We start from the raw sequence: 21,271 nt of genomic DNA on the forward strand, positions 1-21,271 counted from the left end.
CGCCCGCGATTGCCGAACTTAGGTTTGGGGTTTGCACAGCAGTGTTGGCGTCTGAGAGCGGGGGAACAGGTGCCCGGTCCGGCTGGGCGCGGGGGGCACCGCAGGTGGAAACGGAGTCCCCGGGCCCACGTGCAAGGCGCCTGGCGGGGAAGGCTGGCGACGCGTTCTCCCGTGACCCCTGTCCGCGAGCGCGTCACCTCGGCGGCTTAGCCCTGCCATCTGGGCTCCCTCCCTGCTGGCCCTTTGTGCCTCCTAATCCCCGGGCGCAGGAAGCCTGCGGGAGGGACTTCGGTCTCGGGGCCTTTCTCCGCCCCGGGCCGCTTTGGACACCTTTAGGCGACGGTACGGAGACCCAGTCTGTTTTCCATGCTGACGGGCGGGGGCTGCGCTGTGGGACTTGGCGAGGGTGGGAAATTCTGTCTTGCCAAAGAGTGTCTTGGCGGGACGGTTGGTGGACAGGGTGGGCTTTGACTGTGGGGAGAACTGACCGTAACCAGGGGGACTGCGATGTGGCCCTTTGAGGCTCTCACCTGAGACAGGTGAGCTTTGGGTGAGGTGGGCGGGGCTTCGACTCAGCGCCCCTTCCCTTGGGCAGATGGAGGCCGCTTTAACCTGGCCTCAAGGGACGCTCTGTAGGAGTTAGTAAGTAGCTCAGGGTCTTGTCAGGCTGCAGAGGGGATTCCGGATAGGGATGGGGGCTGGGAGGGAAATGAGTGTGTCAGCGACAAGGAAACCCAGGAGGAGAGCTCAGCCAGCCCAGGGGAGGCCACTTCCAGACAGTCTGGGTCTGTGTGAGCTGCGGCAAGGAGAGAACTTGGGAGAGATGGTTCAACTTCTTTATTTTACAGACAGGGGATTTGTATTTGGTTTTAAATTATCTGCCTACAGTGCTCCCTTGTGGCAGTCAGGACTCAAACCCAGCTCTTGGGACTCTGACCAGAGCTAGCTCCTCTTCTCCAAAGTTAGACTGGGGCAGTCTCTCTGGGGACCACTGGATGAATTTCTAGGGTCTGGGGTCATTCTGCATCCTTCCTCTTTCTTGAGGCAATCTCCCCTTGGGTGACAGATTAATATAATTTTGGTTACATTAAAATAACATTTTGGGGGGCCGGCCCGTGGCTCACTCGGGAGAGTGCGGTGCTGAGAACACCAAGGCCTCGGGTTCGGATCCCATATACGGATGGCCGGTTCGCTCACTGGCTGAGCGTGGTGCTGACAACACCAAGTCAAGGGTTAAGATCCCCTTACCGGTCATCTTTTAAAAAAAAAAAATAATAACATTTTGGGGGCCAGCCCGTGGCTCACTCGGGTGAGTGCGGTGCTGATAACACCAAGGCCAAGGGTTCAGATCCTATGTAGGGATGGCTAGTTAGCTCACTGGGTGAGTGTGGTTCTGACAACACTAAGCCAAGGGTTAAGATCCCCTTACTGGTCATCTTAAAAAAATAAATAAATAAAAATAAATTTAGTAACTTTTTTAATACGCAGCATTAAAAGCCAAAAAGGCCCATAATCACAGGTGACCCCTGTCCATTTAAAAAATAGGAAAGGTAATAGGAGCCCATGGTTGGAAAAATGAAACATTTTAGAAGGTGTAAAATAAAAGAGAAAAAAATGTTTCCTTGCCTGACAGTCTTTTTCCTCAAACATAATGTTTGCAAAGATTTTTAGTGTCTTTCCAGACATCAGGCAGGTGTAGTTTTGAATCATGCCTTGCTGAGGTCTTGCTGTGTGTTAAAGATGTTGATGAGAGGATGCGAAATGTCACGGACATGTGTGGCCTGGCATATAGCAGGCGCTGATGAGGGCGAACTCCTTAGCTTCCCCAGGAAGCATGAAAAGTGTCTGTCACTCGCAGGCCTTTGGGCAGGCACCTGGGCCTTTTGGAAGTGCCTGACGGGTTGAGGGAATTTGTCTTTTCTGGAAGTCGTCAAGGGGGTCATGATTTTGTGATTTTTAAAGTCTCTGGAAGCCAGAACTTAGGAGTAGGGGGACAGATAGAGGGCAGAGGCCTGTCCTGAATGGGCATTGTGAACGGGCATCCTGGGGAGAACCGGCAGTGTGGGTTGATGGGCAGACCACAGCCGGGGTCTTTCCTGAGAAAGGTGCAGAGTGCAGACTCTCATCTGCCCTGCTTTCTGCTCAGGGGCAGGTCTTGCTGTGTACGCTCTACACCCTGTTGGGGGGCAGGGGAACGGAGCACATTCCTGGGCTGCTCTGTGTCATTGAGGAGTTTCTCTGGGAACTCCACAGTGCCTCTTTGCGACCTTGTATGGGGAGGTGGTGCCTCCTGCCAGGAAGTCCCTAGGACCCTCCCTCTGAGAGAGAAATTGGTGCCTGGAGCTAGGAAGTTTGGAGCTTCCACATCAATGGTCAGTGGCTGCTGCCCACCCTGCAGTTGCAGACACTGAGCATCCCTGGCAAGAGCCTCCAGGAGCAGTGGCGGTGGGGGGGTGGGTTAGTTTCCTGGGAGGTTACTCAGCCTTCCTGGTCTTTCTAGTCAGAAGCAACTGTTGAGACACTTGAGTTGGGGGCCGTCCTGAGAGACCTGTTCTTGCTCCTGCTCCTGGGTCGGCCTCTGTGACTCACTTCTCCTCGGTGCTCAGCTCTGAGAGGCCCTCTTATCTCACCAGGCGATATCGCTGTCAGGGCTCCTCCTGGGCCCAGGCATGCCGGCTCTGCTTGGCAACTTTGTTTTCCTCTGCCCAGGAGCAGTTTGCAGGGAGAAACAGGGTATATAGGGCAGGAGATGGGTGTCTCCAGTGGGGCCACCAGCACTGCTTGCCCTCCCCAGCCCTGGCTTCCTAGGATCCCACAGAGACCCTCCTTTACTGTGCCCTGTAGCCGTGGGCCTTGCCCAGGTCCCTTTGGTGTGGCATCCCCCCTTCCCAGCCCTGCTTCTTCGAAGTATCAGTTCCCTCTGAGAGTCACCCCTCTTTCCCCTTCTCAGGAACCATAGTGAATTCTTGAGCTAGGAGAGGCTTCTCTGGGTGTGGGGACAGGGAAACTGCTGGGTACCTGACTCTATCCCTCAGGAATTCATCAGAGACCGGAGCCTTCTCTCGAGACTCTTGACTCAATGTTCCCAGGGTTTGATGAGAGGTACATCTGGGCACAGGACTACGTGACTGTAGTAAATGATATTAATATTTAATAATATTAATACCAGAATCCTGGGATTCTCCTTGCCAAGGAGCCGGGTATCCTGGAGCCTTGGTCTCAGACAGGGCCCAGGAGGGTCTCACAAGCAAGATGCCAGGTGTCCACATGGCCCTGGTAATGGCCAGAGGCTAGGGAAGCTCCCCGAGCCCCCTGTGGGGCCCCTCCTCAGTGTTCTTTGGGGTTAGTGACTAGAGAAGACCGTGCCTAGTGAATCCCTAATCAGTCCTACCTGTTTGCTTATTCATTCAACAAGTATTTACTGGTGGTGCCTCTTGTGTGCCCTGCATGCTCTAGACACTGACATATCCTTAAACAAAGCAAAGCTTTCTGCCATCGTGGAGCTTCTCTCTAAAGGGTGGGAAGCATGCGTAACGAAGAGTCAACGTAAGCTATAGGGTAAGGAGAACTAGCACAGGGGATTGGGAACCCCAGGCCGGGGGGCAGATTGCAACTCTAAAAGGTGGTCAGGGTGGGCCTCAGCAAGGAAGTGACATTTGAGCAAAGAGTTGAAGGAGGTCAGGGAGTTCTTTGAATAATGTTTGAGTGCCTCCCAGGTGTCATTGGGGATACAACTGTGGACTAGACAGGCACAGTCCCTTCCTGGATCTGACATCTTCTGGAAACCCCTTGGGACAGCTTGTTCAAGTTTTGGGACAGGTAGGAGGCCCCAGAATGGGGCTTGATTGGGTGGGCTTAGGTGACCTACCCACCCCAGCCCCAGACAAGTTGTCAATCTTCTCCCCAGAATGGTTCTGCTTTTCCTTCTACGTGGCCACATCCTGTCAGTCACTTCCCTGGAGAGAGTCTGGTGTTGGGTTGCAGAAAGGGACAGAAGCCCCCAGAATGGGATGCGTGAGGGTGGATGCATTCTGACTCCCCCCATCCTCACAGGCCCAGGGGGACAACGGGAAGGAAACTCTTCAGGAGGGGCCTGGGCACAGCGGGAGGACTCTTTCATGGTTATGGGATGGCGTTGTGGCTCCATAGGATGTACCATGGTAGTGGTAGAGGCTGACCTCAGATGGGCCCACCCAGGCTACTGTTAGCTAGCCCCCTCTGTCCTGGGAGAGAGACCCGAACTGAGCAGAGGATTCTGGAGTCACACAGGTTGGAGTTCGAACTGGGACTTGAGCTCTTACTGTTTGGGCTTTGATACCACTGTGAATCTGATTTCATAAGCAGTTGTGAGCATTAAATGAGATGTTGCATGTAAAGTGTTTTTGTTTTTGTTTTTAATGGTTTTTTGCATGCAAAGTCCTTAAAGGAACATCTAGTTAGTTTTTCCCAGTCCCTTCTAGTTGCCCTGCCACCCTGGGCTTGTGTTCTCCCAGGTCCCACCTCTGTGGAGTTGTCTGTCAGCCAGAGTTTGGTTGCTAAGCTGCTGGCCAGGGGCCTGCCTGGTGCCTGTGGGAGATTGGGTTTCCCAGGGCAACATGGGCATCTGAGTTGGCACAGACAGATGCCAGAGGGGTCAGCAGCTGCCCCAGTGGCTTCGATCCCTGCCCCACCACTCCCGTCGGTAGGAGGTGCAGGGGCGTACTCACATCCGTCAAAGTCAAACAGGAGGCCAAAGCCACACACGGCCTCACACAGGATGTTGGGGAAGGGAGGGCTGCTTCTTAACCAGCAGCAGACTATGGGGAGCGTAAGCAAAGGGGAGAGGAGAGGAGAGCTTGGGACGTGACGCAGTGTGCTCCTGGAGATCTCCCGCAGGTGTTGGGTGTGGCTCCAGGGGCCCTCTCTCCCTTGGACTGAGGAGTCTTGAGTCCCACTGCTGGGTGTGGACTCTCCCAGCAGATCAGTGGAAGTGCCTAGGCTATTGAGGAACCTTCCGGGACATTGGCCCATCTACACCTCCAGGCTAGACAGGCTGGCCCAGCTTGGCCAAGCCTTGGTCTCATGGGGACACATTAGCCCAGGCACCCCAAATAATGCCAGCGTGGGGTGAGTAGTCTGGCTAGGAAACCTTCTCCTTCCTTCCTGGGGCACAATCAGATCTGCCACTTAGAGCAGGGGGCCCAAGACGAGCCCACTCATATACAGCTACTCTCTCTCTGCCTCCATGGGTCTCTTCATTGAGATCCTGAGATGGTGGGAGGCAGAGGTCATTGTGTGTGTCCTAGCAGTGGGACAGGGCCAGGGCAGAGGATGGAAAGGGAAGATAGGGTGTGAATTTTCTAACCTGTTGCCAAATAGAGAGCTCTCCTATTTTTTCCAGGAGGGTGTCAGGGTATAGGGAGACCTGTTCTAGAGCCAGGAATATTTTGTGGCTCGCAGTAGTGGTGAGTGATTGGAACAGTGAGAAGGGAAGGAAATTGCCACATGCGCTGCCCACAGGGAACTCACAGGCCAGTTCCACGCATGAGGCAGACTCGTGTGGAACACGAATAGGACCATCCCTAAACCTTGGGTGCCCGTCCTGGAGGAACAGCAGGGCAGAGCTGGGTGGGTGGCTCAGAGGTTGGTCTGGTCATGGACAGAGGGTGCAACGGGCAGGAGACCGTGGGTGGTTGATATTAAGAAGTTAGGGCGATAAAAAGGTGTTTCTTCTTATGAAGCCCCCTTCTTAGGGGTGGTGCTCTAGCCAGGTGCGTCCCCAGTGACTACCCCAGACCCTTCCTGATGTTGGACTTGGAGGGCTCCTCAGCCTCTCCTCCCACGTTCCTCTCAGAAGTGGTACTGAAGTGTGCAGCACCCAGGGTTACCAAACCTCCTCGTGGGCCCTCCTGTGGAAGGCTTCTGACATCCCGCAGGGTCACAGCTTTCCCCTGGGCCCAGGACTCTGAAGCCCAAGGTCACCCAGCTGGTTCCACTACCCACCCAGCTACTTGGCTTCCCTGGCCTTTGTCCCTGTTTGGTGTCTACAGGGGGTGCCTCTCCCTGATCGGGTTCACTTGGCTGGAGAGGAACTCAGCGCTCTGAGAGCACAGGGCGATCCCACCAGCAGGATGAAGCTAGGCCCACCTCAGCCTGACCACTGCCTGGGGCTTCATTCCCTGTCCTATTTGATCCTTTTATCTACCCTACCTGGGAGGCAGATAAACCCAAAGATGGAAGAAAACCACCATTAATTCCATAACCCTTCCAGTATGCTGTCTACCTAAGTAAATATTTTGCTGGGTTTTTTTGGCAGCTGGCCTATTGGAGGATCCGAACCCTTGAATGTGTAAATATTTTTAATACAGTCAACCTGCCGCTTGGATGCGTTTGTTCATGTGCCTACTGCCGTTGTGTCATTAAATAGCCTGCTGCCCTTTTTACGGCTCTGAGCCTCCCATTGTGGGGCTGAGCACACTTCACCTGTCCCCTGGCGTTGGCCATTTAGGGTGCTTCTGCTTTTTCCCCATAGCTCAATAACCAGCACAAGGCTGGTTACTATATGCGTGGAGCTGGATGGGCGTCCCCATCCACTGTGGTTGCAAGGGACCATCTTAGCATAAGGTGCAGTCAAGCACGGAGGACAGGACGATGGTGAGAAAGGTCAGGATGAGGTCAGATAAAGAAGGCGTTTTGGAACGCGACTTTTGATGAGGCTTTGGCAGGGCAAGTAGGTATTCTAGACAGAGAAGCGCAGAGACCATAGTGCCCAGGCTGGGGGCTGAGTTGAGTAGATGGAGCAGCCGCCACGGCCAAGGAGAGGGGATGTGGCATGGGGGAGGGGAGGGAAGACAGCTCAGGACTGCCAGTGGGACCCCAGTGGGGTCACACTGAAGCTCCCTGTTGTGGCTCACGAGGCCCCACGTCTCTAACCCGCTTCATCTCTCTCCAGTGTCATCTGCGCAGACTCCTCCCACCCGCCCGCCCCCGTCGTCATCCTCCTGGAACGTGCAAGCTTGTCCCTTCCTGAGGCTTTGCACCTGTTGTGCTCTGCCCTGCCCCCGACTTGTACTGTGGCCTACCGTTTCCCATCATCCAGTCTCTGGTGGAGATAATCACTTCCTCCACTTGCTCATTTATTCATCAGGTAACAATTGAAAAAATGGACAGAAGTCCCTGAAAGAGGATATGCCACCTTTTTCTTTTCTCTTTTCTTTTGGCCGCTGATGGGTACAGAACGCTGCTGCTTGTGGAGGGCGCCACAGGTAGTCAAGGTTAATAAGTAAACTGCTCAGTATGCGCAAGTGTGGCAAGTGCCACGGGGGAGAATAAAGCAGGCAAGGAGGACACGGGATGTCAGGGGAGGTGGCTGCCTCAGACAGTGTCAGGGAAGGGACATTTGAGTGCAGGAGGGTGGGGCAGGGGGAGGGGGAGGCATGTGGTATCTGGAGGAAAAGTGTCCCGGGCAGCAGGAACAGTGAATGCATGGGCCCTTCCGACTGCCAAACCCCAGGTGCTCAATCTTAGCCTCTTCCTTTATTTTCTCACTAGTCCTTATCTCTGTCAGAAATCGTCCCATTGTCTAATTTGTGTTATTGAGAAACATCCATCTCTCTCCTGTCACTGCTGCCTCAATGGTCCTAGGACAGAGCCTGCTCCGTGCCAAGCATGGAGCCAGGCACTCGGCATTGGGCAAGCTCCTACTCCTTCCAGGGGACTTGTGCAGGAGGGACTTCCATCCCCTTTGACAGAGCTGTTACCCCCAGCTTGGAGGAGCAGGGCCCCTCCCCCCACACTCCTGCCTCCCTCCAGGAATGGGCTGAGGAAGCAGGAACTGTTCCACACCAGGCAGCTCCAGGCCTGGGTTCCTGAAGCTTCTCCACAAAGAACCTGGTTGTCTCAGGTGGGTGGAACTGAGGGGCTACCTGGAGGTGAGTCCAGCCAGGCCCAGACCTGTCCTCCCTCTTTGAGAAGGGGTGACACTTTTTTATGCCTTGATCTAGGCAGTTGGGTTAGTTGGAGCGAGGGGCAGATGCTGGGCCCACCCTGCCTTGGTCCTGGCTCCATCACCCCATGACAATGGGGTTCCAGCCCCACATGGGATGGCCACAGGTATATGCAAAGCTGCCTAGCCCTGCCCAGCCAGACCTCACCAGCACCCTGTAGGTAGTGGCCAGGCCTCAGGCCCCAAACTGCTTTGTGAACTCTGAGCCGATGGCATGTGGGAGTGTGTATCTGCGCGTGTCCCTGCCTTTTAACTGCAGGGGTATAATTAGGCATCCTCTGTTCTGTAATATCCATACTTCACTGCCTCCCAAAGTCCTTAGATTTGGAAGTTAGCCAAACCCGAGGTCAAATCCAAGTTCTGTCGCTTCCTATTTGGTGACCTTGAACAAATTGCTTAGCTGCTGTGGTCTTCATTTCCTCATCCACCAAATGTAGAATATTCTACTCACCTTTCAGGTGGCTGCCGAGGTCAGGGTGTTGTTCAAGTGCACCTCATTCACGGACTCACACACAGAGTGCAGAGGGAAGAAGAGGTCAGGGTGCATGCCAACACGTGACTGTGGCTATCTGTGGGTGGTGGCACTCAGGGAGGGTTTTCTCTGCATTGTTTGCTTTTTCTATAATGAGCACAGATTACTTGAGCAAAATTTCAAAAATGTAGTAGCAATAACAAACTAAAGGTGTTCTTGCCCTCCTGACTGAGTGGGGATCTCCTGACACCACATCTGTATCCTCTGTCCCTCCTCCCACCCCCCAGGTCTTGCATTATCACCTTTGAGCCTGCGTGGGGTCCTTGGCACAGATGTCCCTTGCCCTCTTGTCCCCTCCCCAGAGCCCGCAGGCCCCACTCCTCCAAGGATTCACTCCCAGCTTCCTCTGACTTCTGACCCAGTGACCTCAGCCTGGTGGGGGGGGAGCAGCACCCCTGGAGCTACTTATTTATGAGCTTGCACAGCCCTCCCCCATGGCTGGAATGCACTGCTGGCCAGCTGGCTCAGCTGGCTCTTGGAGGCCTGATCACTGCAGGCCCAGGAGTCTATTTTTACTTCCAGTCCTGGGACCCTTCAAGGCCTTCCCAGCCCCTGCCTGTTGTCTGAACCCACTGTAGGTTGGATCAAGTGGGCACTCGGAGTTTCCCGGCAGGTAGCTGCTTTGCAGTGGGAGACTCCTGCTCTGGTCTGTTTCCCCCAAAATGTGAAGGCACAAACTTCTCGGACCCACCCCTGCCCCTCCTTGTCAGTTTCCCCAGGTGATGGTACTCTGAGGTCTGGTCCCCGGGATTTGGTTTGGAAGTCACCAAGCCTACAGATCCATTCATTCACAGGGGGAGGTGTCCCTGCCTCTCTTTTATAACATGAATGCAGAGTGGGGTGATCCCTCCCAGCAGGGCAAGCCCTCAGTTACTCTGCTAGAAGACTGCCCCCCCAACTCTGTGATGATCATTGCATTTGACACCCTGCAGCTTCTAGGGATCCTCCAGTCTTAGATCACACAGAGTCCTTCCAATGCAAAGTCCTGGCCTCATGCGTAATTTTTGCCATCTCCCAAGAAGCCACAATCTTCAGGGTGTCTTTCAGGCCTCAGCTTAGATATCTTCTTCCCGCAGACTCCCTGGCCCCATCCCCAGTTTGGGCCAGGTACTTCCTCTCCCTGCTCCTATCGGAGCACACTGTGATGTCCTGTCTTTACCTGCCCCTACCCTAGAATAAGTCCTCCAGGGTGGCGTCTGGATCTGCTTCCTTCCCTTTGTAGCCTAGCTCAGAATGAATGGAGCCATTCCGGGGTTGTCCTGAGCCCCTGTGTTTCCCAAGGACAAGCCTTGGTATCCTGTGGTCACTGGGAGGCTATGCTACTGGAGGCCGGAAGTTGGAGCACAGATGATCCTTCCCCCAAGGATAATCCAGAAATAGTTTCCCCTTGGGTTGGGAATGCATTCTATGGTGGGCGGCGATTTTGGAGCAGTGAGCTGGTTTCTTTATTGGGAGCAGACGCCTTCTCATTATTCTCCACTTGGGCCCATGGGAAAAGGGAGCCTTTCTGAGCCCAGGGGAACTGGAACTAGGATGGCCAGAGATATGGGTAGGGATAGTGGGGAAGCTTGGGGCTAGGGCTGCCACAGAGAACCCAGCAGTCTCATGGGTCAGACCTGGGTCCTGGCCGGGTGGGATGGGCCAGCACCCCTGGCAGGATCTGTGGCTGTGGCTGGTTGCAGAGGCCTAAGCTGAGAGTCTCTTGACAGCCTTTCCTGAATTTAGAAGGAAGAATCTACCCAGGTTTGCCTACCACCTACTGTGCTCTGGCCTGGAATTGCCCCAGGCCTCTCCCCTGCCCCCATCTGGGCTTTGATGTGGGGGCCACAGGACAGCCTGTCCACCTTCCAACTGGCTCTGGAGAGAGAGCCTTGTGAAGTTTCCCTTTCTGTTTAGCTGGAGTTTTATGGTTTTTCAGAAAACAGGTTAACAATTAAGCTAATTAACCTCGGGGCCTGCTGGCCTTCCTTGTTCCTATAAAGCTGGGCTAGATGGCTTCCTGCTCCGGCTTCTCCTGCTCCCATTATTAGGCCACAGGTGGCCAGAGCAAGCATTAGAGCATTAACCCGCCCCAGACAGGCCCGGCCTCCAGGTACAGAGGCCTCTCTGGTTCCTCTCAGCACAGGGAGTGTGGGGAAGCCGAGGGTGCAGCTGGCTGGGCCCCCGGACTTGGGGAGAGATGCTGTGGGAGGGGGGGTATGGAGCGGGGGCTGGTGTTGGTCTGCGCCCTGGCGCTCAACAGCTCTACCCAACTGTTCCTCCCACTTTTCTAGGTCTCCTTGGGGGCTGCAGTCTAAGCAAGATGAGGCGGTTCCTGAGACCAGGGCACGACCCTGCGCGGGAGAGGCTCAAGCGGGACCTGTTCCAGTTTAACAAGGTGAGGGGAAAGCAGGGGAGGTGATCCTGTGTTTCGGCACAGGCTGGGCATAACGTTATCAACCTCCCCCAAGGGCTGGGCTGGGCTGTGCTGGGTGGGGGTCAGGTTTCCTTTACCTAGATTAAGATACTTACTAGGCCCTGCCTGAAATGTCTCATGGGAATCTGGCTTTGGAAATGGGGTCTGGTTAAGGGCTTTTCTGGGAAAGGGCAGTAGGATGCCTGGGAGTTGTGATTCATTGTCCCAAGTCTTACTGTATGACCTCTGCAAGTCACTGTGCCTCATTGAGCCTCAGTTTCCCCACCTGTAAAATAGGGATAAAACTATCAGCCCTGCCTACCTATCACAGAGTTGTCAAGGAGACTTAGGGACAAGAAAGATGAAAGCACGTTGAACTCTGCAAGATATAATAATGTTCCTGTAATACCAGGTCCCTTGGGGCCCAGGAGTCACAGATCACGGCTGTTCCCTCCCTCTTCAAATTGCCCCCAAAGGAAAATACAGCTTTCCTTGCAGGCAGAATGATTTCTTCTGGCAGGCACCAGGACAGGGTGAGTGGGAAGAGACATCCTGGAGAATGAGCCAGAGGTGGCATTTGAGTGCCTTAATCCCACACCTGCTCCTGAGGCCCTAGAAGCTCTACAGGGCTCCCCCAAGGGGACTAGGGCCTGAGAAGGCCAGTGCAGGCCTGTAAACAGGAGGCGCACAGCGTGGTTCATTAGGTGCTCCTCGGCCACCTAGCAATCTGGAGCTGTTTGGGGGTAATTAACCCTCTCACCTCTGCTTTGATCTATGATGCTCTTCCTCTGGGGTCCAGGTCTCCCCAGGGCATGCTGATGGGTGGAAATCTGGCTTTCGTGGGGGCTTCTGTTTGGACTCACTCCCCCCGCCCTACCAAAGGAACCAGTGAATGTGTTACACTGGACAAGTCTGGAAAAGGAGTGTCTCCTTGTGCAAAACGAGAAAGTCTCCTCTTTAGTTTTTTTTGTTGTTGTTGATTTAATAAGTGCAGAAGTAAGCTTGCCCAGGTATGAGTCCAGCTTTGACACTTAGAAGCTGTCACCATGTGCTCGTCACCCATGCCATAGGCTTGTCATGGGCTTATGTGGAATTAGATTACTTAAGTGCTAGGCACAGTGGCCCAGAAATGTTAGCAGGTGGTTTTTTTTGGTGGCAGTGGGGTCTTCCCAGATCTCCTCATTAGGAGAGGTGGGTCAGGGGTCCCAACATGCCCTGTCATTTTCCTCTGGTTTTCCTGACCTGTGGGAGAAGATGTCGCCAATGGAGCTTTGCTGTGAGGCCATTCGCCTCTGGAATCAGGGCTTTCCTCCTGCTGGCTTGCTTTTGGACCTCGGGAAATGGGAGTGTGGGTGTTGGGAATGGGAAATCTCAGGACACCTGGGGCCTGCTACACTCGCTCCCATGGATGCTGGTGGTGGGTCTCAAAACCTCATTATCCACCTGGGGGAGGGGACCCAGGTGACACCCATGTGCCTCCATCTCCCTTGGTAGTGCTAGGATCTCTCACTCGGAGAAGGTGGCTTATTCCAGCAGAAACTGGACAGACAGGCTCAGCAAAGAGGGATGAACCCCAGCCCCAAGTTTCGTCTGTGCAATGGGGTGAGGCTGGGGTGGGGCTGGGGCAGAGGCATCGTCCCCTCCATTCCTCCTGTTCCCACTGGTGGTCCCCAAACTTGCCCCCCCCACCTCCAGCCTGGCAGGGGGAGGGAGAGGCTCCTGGAATTCCTCCCAAATCCTCCTTCCACTTACATGCAATGGATGAGCTCCAACTGTATACACAGCCCAAGGCTTGGACTGTGGAATCTCAGATGATAAGGCCTTTGCCCTCCTGGGCATGTATAGCCTGGTAGGAGGGAAGAGGCTGATGGCCTGAAATTCCATGTCCTGGGAGTGGAGAGGAGGGAGGGGAGAGTCAGAGGGGTGGAGAGGAATCTAGGGAGCCATAAAGAATCTCTTCCAGGCTCTGGGAGTGTGGTGGAAACAGAAGGATGGCATTGCAGTATTTGGGACCCTGGACGGTCCTACCCAGGCCAGCCCCTCCCCAGCTCCAGGCTTCCCTTCTGGTGTGGGGCAGGCAGAGGGGAGGCTGGAACTGGGGAGTCTGATCTGACACCAGAGACTTAGTGGGTTTTGAGCAGGGGTGTAAGTGGTCCCATTTATGATTTTTTTTTTTAAAGATGTCCGGTAAGGGGATCTTAACCTTTGGCTTGGTGTTGTCAGCACCACGCTCATCCAGTGAGCAAACCGGCCATCCCTATACAGGATCCGAACCTGTGGCCTTGGTGTTATCAGCACCGCACTCTCCCGAGTGAGCCACGGGCTGGCCCTATGATTTTTTTTTTTTTTTTTTTTTGAGTCAAATTCCATTTACAATTTAGGACAGGTAAATCTAGGGACGTCTTTAATCATTGAGTAAATCAGGTAAGCCCAGAGCACTTAGGAGACATTGGAGTGACCAGCTGGGAGGCAGGGCATGAGCTGAGCAGGCTTTCTCAGGCTCCACACTGGTGCATTTGGGGCCAGCTATGTTGTGGGGGCTGTCCTGTGCGTTGTAGGGTGTTTAGCAACATCACTGGTCCCTACCCACTAGATGCTAGTAGCACTCCCCCCAAAGATGTGACAACCCAGAATGTCTCCAGACATTGCCAAATGTCCTGGGGGTATAAATCACCCCTGGTTGAGAACCACTGGAACAGAGAACTATTTAGGGCATAAGATTGATAAGACCTGGTGATAGATGCAGTATGGAGTAAAGAGAAGGGACAGGGAAGGGAGGTGGGTGTCCAGGTTGACCATGGGGTCCCTCTCCTGGGTGGGTAGTGGTACTAGGCACCATGAGGGGGAACCCAGGCCAGGAGGAGCAAGGAGCAGGTTTGAGGTAAAGTGATATGTTTTGATCATTTTGGTTTGGACAGAATAGCAGCAACAATCTTCGTTTTTTGAGGGGCAGTTTGTCCAGTGGTCAGTGTGGCCTACCCTGGCACCTGACTGCCTGTTCACCAGCTATGTGACCTTGGGCAGGTCACTCATCTCTAAGACGCAGATGCTAAGGGAGCTACCCTGGAGCTGGTGTGAGGACTAAAAGCCTCAGAGCATGCATGTCAGAGGGCACACCTCCGGCCTTATCTGGCTCGAGGCTAACTTTGGGGAGCCTTGGGACCCTCGGGCGAGGGAGGGTCCAGCAGGCAGTGGGATGTACAGAACCTGAGCCTTGAGCTGCACATGGGCTGCTGGTGTCGATGCAGGAGTTATTATTCGCAGGAGTTATTCACACTTCTAAGTGTGTCTTGGAGGGTGTGGCTGGGGATGAGGACATCCCTGTTCCATTTGCTGACTCGCTATGTGGCCTTAGGATGGTGCCTTCACTTCTCTGAGCCTCAGTTTCTTCACCTGTGAAGTAGTCATTTGCTATGTGTGGTGGGAGACAGACTTATAGACAAGTCACCTGGCAGTGCCAGCACAGGGCCACTAAGAACCCAGTGAGGGGACCCTGGCACCTCAGTAGGGAGAAAGTGACTCTGGAGAGGAATATAACCGTCACGTCACAGTAAACCCTTTCCTTGAAAACTGTTCATGGCCTGCTCACTCCCCTGGTGAAACTGAAGCACACCTGAACCAGCCACCTGCCACACCCATAAGGACAAACAGGCCTTTGCACCTGCCCTGGGTTGCCACAGAGGCACCTGCCTAGGCCCCTCCTGCCCAAGCTCCTCCTGCCCAAACCCCTCCTGCCCAAGCCCACCGCCTACCTCCCTTTTTCCCTGAACAGTATTCCTGACCCGCTGCCCCCTGCCCAGGGCCAGGTTGTTTTTGTCTTGGCTTTTGCATGGCTGGGCCTCTGGTGTCGGGTGACAGCCATACCGGGAGGGCCAGGTTGCTGCCACCGCCAGGAATCTGAGCTGACCACACCCAGTATCGGGCAGAGCTGCCCAGCCACCCAGGCGGGCGTGCCCCCTGCAGCCCTGGGCAGCCTCCAGTGCCTCTGGTTCCCGCCATCCCTTCCTTCCCATCCCCCAACAAGTACTAGGGACTCCTTCGGTCCTTGCTCTTGGGTGGTGTCCTTCCTGGGTGAATGGATGGCCCCCACTGTCTCTGAAAAACAACCTCCACTCCTTCCCTTCCCTTCCGGGGACCTGGAACGGGGTCCTGGAGCCGGAGTGAGACAGATGGGCTTTCTCTCCACACCAGGCTAATGTTGCAGTTTGGCAGCTCCTACAAGTCTTTGCTCTCCTTTCCCAACTCCCTGTCAAAAGAGTTCATTGTTCTCTCCTCCCTTGGCAGAGGTCACCTGAGCCAGGTAGCAGAAATGGGGGCAGGGCCAGGTAGGCTGGATGGTGAGCTCAGGCAGTCGGGGAAGGATGCCCCGTGGCTGCCAGGCTTTGGTCAACCTTCTAGTTTGAACCCGAGCAGGAGATAGCCGGGGTCTTAGGATGGGAGGGCTGATCTTGGAGTTCTGTGCCCACCGAGGGGCTGTGCCTGTTGCCCCAGATGGCACCCCCACCCTCTGTCCTGAGTGGAGGAGTGACTCAGGGTTGCTGGGTGACTTTGAAGTGGGACAGCCTGGGGGCTGGGCCCACCCTCCTGTGCCCAGGTGGAGGCCTCTAAGGGAGGCCACGTATACTCTATTCCAGGGACCTGGCACCGTTCCCTAAACCCTAAGCAAGGTGGGCGGGAAAATCGTCACCCACGTGGTCCTTGTACTCCAGTGGGGGAGTTTTAAAAGGCTGTTAGGAGTTGGGGGGAAGGACAAAAAGGGGGTGGGAATGGCACCAAGGTAGGGGGACAGTGGGGGCGTAGCCAGGGGTGCCTTGCGGGGCCTTCGTTCTTTCCCTTCCTTCCTCACCCCAGGATGCTGGGTTTCTAGGCCTCCCTTCCCTTCCATCAGCTGCTCTTGGCCCTCTCCCCACATCTCTCCACTCCCCTCCCCTCCCCTTCCCAGCAAGACCCTCTGGGCCTCTCATAATTGGCCTGGGGCCCTGTGCTTTGCCTCCTAGAATTGCCTCATTCAGGGATTCATGGGTCTCATTTGCACGTGGAAGCTGTGGGGAGTCCCCCTCCGCCTGCCCCAGGAGCCAAACCATTTAAATTTAAACCCACTGCCTCTGGGCCCTGTCCAGGTGGAGTCACTGAAATTCACTTCTCTTATTTTGTTCTGAGGGAGTCTGGGTCCCTCCAGAGTTGTCAACTGGGAGAAGATGCCCCAAGAGAAACAGCAGAATGATGAAAAGCCCTAGAAAGCCGCAGCAGGCTTGGTGGGGCAAGGCCTGTGTGCGCTGTGGGGTGGGCTGAGCTCCCAGCCACTGTCGGGTGGTCTTCTCGAGGTTCCCCATATTCTATCCAGTGACAGCCCTTCTCAGTGCAGGTGTCATTGGTGTCGTCCCATTTATCAGATGTGAGATGAAGCTCAGAAAGGCAAAGCAGCTCACCCAGCTCCAGGCATCTTTGCAGTGGCAGGAGGGGATTCGAAGCTTAGTGGGCCCGACTCAGCCCCTGTTCTAAATCAGTCTTTGGAAAAGAAGGTGGGTGGGCCGGCCCCGTGGCTCACTCAGGAGAGTGCGGTGCTGGTAGCGCCGAGGCCGCGGGTTCAGATCCTATATACGGATGGCCGGTCCGCTCACTGGCTGAACGTGGTGCTGACCACACCGAGCCAAGGGTCGCAATCCCCTTACAGGTCAAAAAAAAAGAAGGAAAAGAAGGTGGGAATGGGAGTCAGGGGAGGCCACAGTGTCCCCAAGACCTGAAGGAAATGAGGAATGAGTATGAGTGATGGAGAAAGGGGCCCAAACTCTCTGTCTTCCTCTGGGTTAGAGAAAAGAGGCTGACCGGCAGCAGCAGTGGCTCGAGTGAGACATCCGGAGGACTGCCGGTGTGGCCTGAGCGCCTGCCTCATGAAACTGCAGACCCTTCTCTCCTTGGCTTGACTTTCCTGCTGATCCCCTGTGGTAGAATTGTCTAGGACACTGTGTTGGTCCAATAGGAATATCATATAAGCCACATCTGTAATTTAAAATTTTTTAGAAGCTGCATTATAAAATTTTTTAAATAAGTGAAATTAATTTTAATAATATATTCTCTTTAATCTAATATACAAGGATACTTCAAAAGCTTTGTGGAAAAATAGAATTAGGAGAATGCAAATCCTTCCTTGAACTTTTTTGAAGTAACCTCGTATCTAAAATATTGTTTTGCCACATAGCTAATATAAATTACTAGTAAGATTTTTTACAGTTTGGGTTTTTTTTAAATACTAAGTCTTTAAATCCCAGGTGTGTATTTTACACTTAAAGCACATCTCAATTCAGACATTAAATTTTCTTTGGAAATACTTGATCTTTATTTAGGGTTTAGAAGATTTACAGTTGAAAAAGGGGATTTGAAACTTGGTCTGCCTAAGTCCAGCTCCTGTTCTTTTGGAACCCACGTTGTTACAAATGTACTTGAAAGTTTTCCAATAACAGAATCGAACATCTCTTCTTAAATTTAAGTTAATTGATGTTAAGTAAAGTGAAAAATTTGTAAACAGGTGGCACTAGCCATGTCACAAGTGCTCAGTAGCTACACATGGCTCATGATTACTGTTCTGGGAAACTCAGGGTGTAGGACCTGCTACTGGTCACCAGGCTCTTGTGTGACATTTTCACCAGAGTCCTCCAAATTCCAGAGGCTTTTGCCCTGAGCTGCTGGGGGGAAGGAGGGGAGATGGGAAAATGTTACTGTCTCTGGAACCTTCTCTGGGATCTGGTCGCTGACTTCTTGAGGCCCCAGGAACCTGGGGCTGGCCCAGGCCTAGCAAGACCCCTGAGGGAGCTTGTCACATACATCCTATCCTGTTCCCTGCCCTCCTTTTCTTGGGAAATGTTTACATTCCAGATACTTGGCTATCTACCCAGGACTTTTCCAGGCTCTGCATTTTTTACATAGCTGAACAAGGACCTGAGTTGGTCTGGGGGCTCCTGCTGGGCCCGTTCTGCCCTCTTGGCTGTCCCATCCAGGTATGGCCATTTGTAGGGCAGAGTATGTTCCTGGCAAAGAGCCAGGCCTGAGGGTCCTCCCACCTAAACACACTTATTTGACCCAGGCATCCCCAAAATAAACACTCTTTGGAGCTTTCCTCCCAGCCTGACCCCAGCACAGGCCTCCTTCTGTGAACCCCAGGACTGGACTGGCAGAGAGGTAGGCAGCATACAAATCTATCATGCCAGCTGTCCTCAGGGCCTTATCTCTTTCTGCCATGTTGAGGCCTGACAAGCCTGCAAAGTAAGCTGGGACAAAAGAGGCTGCCTCGCTGGTGCAACCATTTTCTGCAGGGCCGAATCTCCATGGTTAAAAAAAAGTCTTTAAAGCAACTGGTGGGCATTGCTTTGCTTCGAGTCTAGCTCTTCAGCATCAGTATCCCCTGGAGTGGGAGATTGGTGCTGGGTTAGAGTAGCTGATTCTCTGAGAAACAGAAGTAAAAGCCTTCCTGAAGATGGTCTATCCATCTGAATCTGTAGTGTTTACGTTCATACCTTTCTTACCTGCAGTTCCATCACTGGGACAGCCGCCTCAGGAAATTCTCAGTGTTGCAGGCAAAGATAGAAGTCTGAGAATGGTCATCAATGTGATTGGCAATTGCAAAACCTCTAGAAACAAAGTAAATGTTCATCAGTAGAGGCCTGGTGAGTTAGGGCACCTCCACGTAGGGAATAGTCTTCAGCTGTTCAAAAGTCATTTTAGTTTGTTCAAGCTATTTTTTTTTTTTTTAAAGTTGTTTTAGGGCTTTGCGACCTGGCTGGCTTTAAGCGGAGAAACAGAATACAAAGCTCCACATGTATATGAATATGTGCGAGTCTATGTGTGCGGGTACTTCAAAAAGTTCACAGAAAGATTCATATTATCTTCAATTCTGTTTTTCCACACACTTTTCTAAACACTTTCTTTATGTCTCTGTGTTTAAAATATAGACATATACACACATATGTTCACAAGCACAGAAAAGACTCAAAGGACATATGCCGAGGTGTTAGCAAGGGCAAGGGTTACTTCTGGCTGCGGGAGTGTGGGTAATTTTTGTGCTTTCTTTTTTAAACTTCTTTACACGTTCCACATTTTCTACAAAGTGTATGTATTCTCTAATAAGAATGAACAAGAGCATGTGTCTGCAACAGCATTCTAGAAGTTTCCTCTCTGGGAAGGTGGTTGAGAACTCAGTGACAAGTGGGACAGACTGGACTGGAGCACCCTCAGGCCCCAGTGACAGGCCCGGAGCTGCGCCGCAACCCGGTTTCTTTCCTGGGGGCCCAGTGTCTCCACTGGGCCAACCCCCTTCGTGTTCCCCACCCCCAGGAAGTCCCCCACTACTGCAGGAGTGCTGGGTCGGTCCCCCAGGACACACATGGTGGAGGTCCAGAGTCAGAGTTCCTGGAGAGTATCAAGCGGTTGGGAGAATGAGCCGACAGGACAGCCACAGGGCCAAGGACAGGGTCAGAAGTAGAGTGAGGGTGGGGCCCACGTGGGTCTGGTTTTGGCTTCAACACTTGGGTGTCAGGGAGGAACCCGAAAGGGACTGCATCCCTTCATCCCTCTGGGGTGGCTCTGCCATGGCAGCGGTCCCAGCCCCGGCAGGGACGTGTGTGCCGGCCGGGGCCGCCTGCTCCTTCTCCTGCCTCTCGTTGCAGACAGTGGAGCACGGCTTCCCGCACCAGCCCAGCGCCCTCGGCTACAGCCCCTCCCTGCGCATCCTGGCCATCGGCACGCGCTCCGGGGCCGTCAAGCTGTATCCTTCCCGTCTTCCTGGGCTGGCCCTGGGCGAGGGAGGCTGGGAAGGACTCTCTTCCTCCGTATGCATAGGCTGTGGGTTAAGACCAAAAGTTTCCTGGTTTCTGGTGTGGGAAGTGATTTTCTTGGAGGTGGGCGGGTGGGTGGTGGGGTACAGTGGTGGGAGAAGTGGGTGCACTGGGCAGGGCGAGCCATTTACAGGTCCTTTTAGGGCAGGAGGGGGTGGGTTTGAAACTGACCAAGAAGTACAGGCTTGTTTTGCCTCCTGTGTCCTTTCAGGGCCATTCATGCTGTCTCCTCTCTTTACTTGGTTGCCCTTTGTCCCTGATTGCTGAGCAGGAGGCAGGGTAGAGTGGGGTGGGGGGGACCCTGTGTGGCTGGGCCTGGGACCCTGAGGGGAGAGGCCTGGCCCCTTCTGCTCTGACAGGGTGTGGAGCCTCAGAGACCTGTTTTGGGGAGGCTGTGCTGGGGTCTGGGGAGAGAATGGCCTGGTGCCCATGGCTTAATCAGTGTTTATCAGGTGAGTGACTGGCTGGCGGGCCTGTCGCCTGGAGTGTGCCCTCCTGACCCCTCGTGCTCAGGCTGCCATGGGGAGGGGCTTTCCCCAAAGGCAGGTGGACACATTTCCATCTGGGGAGTCCTGGACCTTTCTCTCCCCTTTCCTCCCTCTGTTCCACCCCCACTTTAAAAGGCAAGGTACAGGGCTGGCCGGTTAGCTCAGTAGGTAAGAGTGTGGTGTTATAACACCAAGGTCAAGGGTTTAGATCCCCATGCCAGCCAGCTGCCAAAATAAAATGCAAGTTACAGATGACTCCTCTTGTCCTCGGGGATGTTCCAGATATCCTCTCAAGAGTCAGCCCTGGGCCGAGCCCGTGGCGCACTTGGTAGAGTGCTGCGCTGGGAGTGCGGCGACGCTCCCGCCGCGGGTTCGGATCCTATATAGGACTGACCGGTGCACTCACTGGCTGAGTGCCGGTCACGAAAAAACGACAAAAAAAAAAAAAAAGAGTCAGCCCTGAGTGTAATGAGCGGAGGCAGGTAGTGAGCCAAAAAAATATATATTTTTTTAATCTTTTTTTCTCGTTCACAGTCAGAAGTAGACTGGCCTCAGGGCTCTGTCAACAGTAGAGATAGGGTAGCCTTGGGTGGGGGGAGCGGCACTGGGGCAGCTTCTTTTCCAAATTCCATCCCTCTGCACACACCAGAGAGTGGAGTGGACTCCTGCGTGGCGGGGACAGCGCTTCCCTTGCCTGAAGCCAGACGTTGTCCGCTTGGGTCATCCTTTTTTTTTTTTTTTTTTTTGTGACCAGTAAGGGGATCACCCTTGGCTTGGTGTCACCCGCACCGTGCTCAGCCAGTGAGCGCACCGGCCATCCCTATATAGGATCCGAACCCGCGGCCTCGGCACTCCCAGTGCCACTGCACTCCCAGCACCGCACTCTCCCGAGTGAGCCACGGGGTCGGCCCTTGGGTCATCTTTTATCCTCCGCATTGGTTCTGGGCTGGCTGGGGGTTCCAGGTGGTTTCAGGGACAAGCCTGCAGTTCCAAGAGGAAGGACCCTTTGGACTTTTCCTCTGGCTGGCCTGGGCTGGGCTACAA

The 21,271-nt window shown here is 53.9% G+C and overlaps 1 protein-coding gene across 7 annotated transcripts in view; it reads left to right on the forward strand.

Moving 5' to 3' along the window:
* LLGL2 (LLGL scribble cell polarity complex component 2) overlaps positions 1-21,271 on the forward strand; it is a 37,436-nt gene that overhangs the window by 329 nt on the left and 15,836 nt on the right. For 5 of the 7 annotated variants that reach the window (XM_063080541.1, XM_063080542.1, XM_063080545.1 and 2 more), the window contains exons 1-3: positions 10,013-10,065; positions 10,790-10,893; positions 19,572-19,669. In XM_063080541.1, the coding sequence (XP_062936611.1) occupies positions 10,050-10,065; positions 10,790-10,893; positions 19,572-19,669 (218 nt within the window). In that variant the 5' untranslated portion in view covers positions 10,013-10,049. Of the gene's footprint in view, positions 1-7,072; positions 7,127-10,012; positions 10,066-10,789; positions 10,894-19,571; positions 19,670-21,271 lie in introns of those variants that run through there. The other 2 variants (XM_063080544.1, XM_063080543.1) reach the window with 2 other exon arrangements.

Source organism: Cynocephalus volans, chromosome 16, assembly GCF_027409185.1.
Source record: "Cynocephalus volans isolate mCynVol1 chromosome 16, mCynVol1.pri, whole genome shotgun sequence".
NCBI classification, from domain to species: Eukaryota; Metazoa; Chordata; class Mammalia; order Dermoptera; family Cynocephalidae; genus Cynocephalus; species Cynocephalus volans.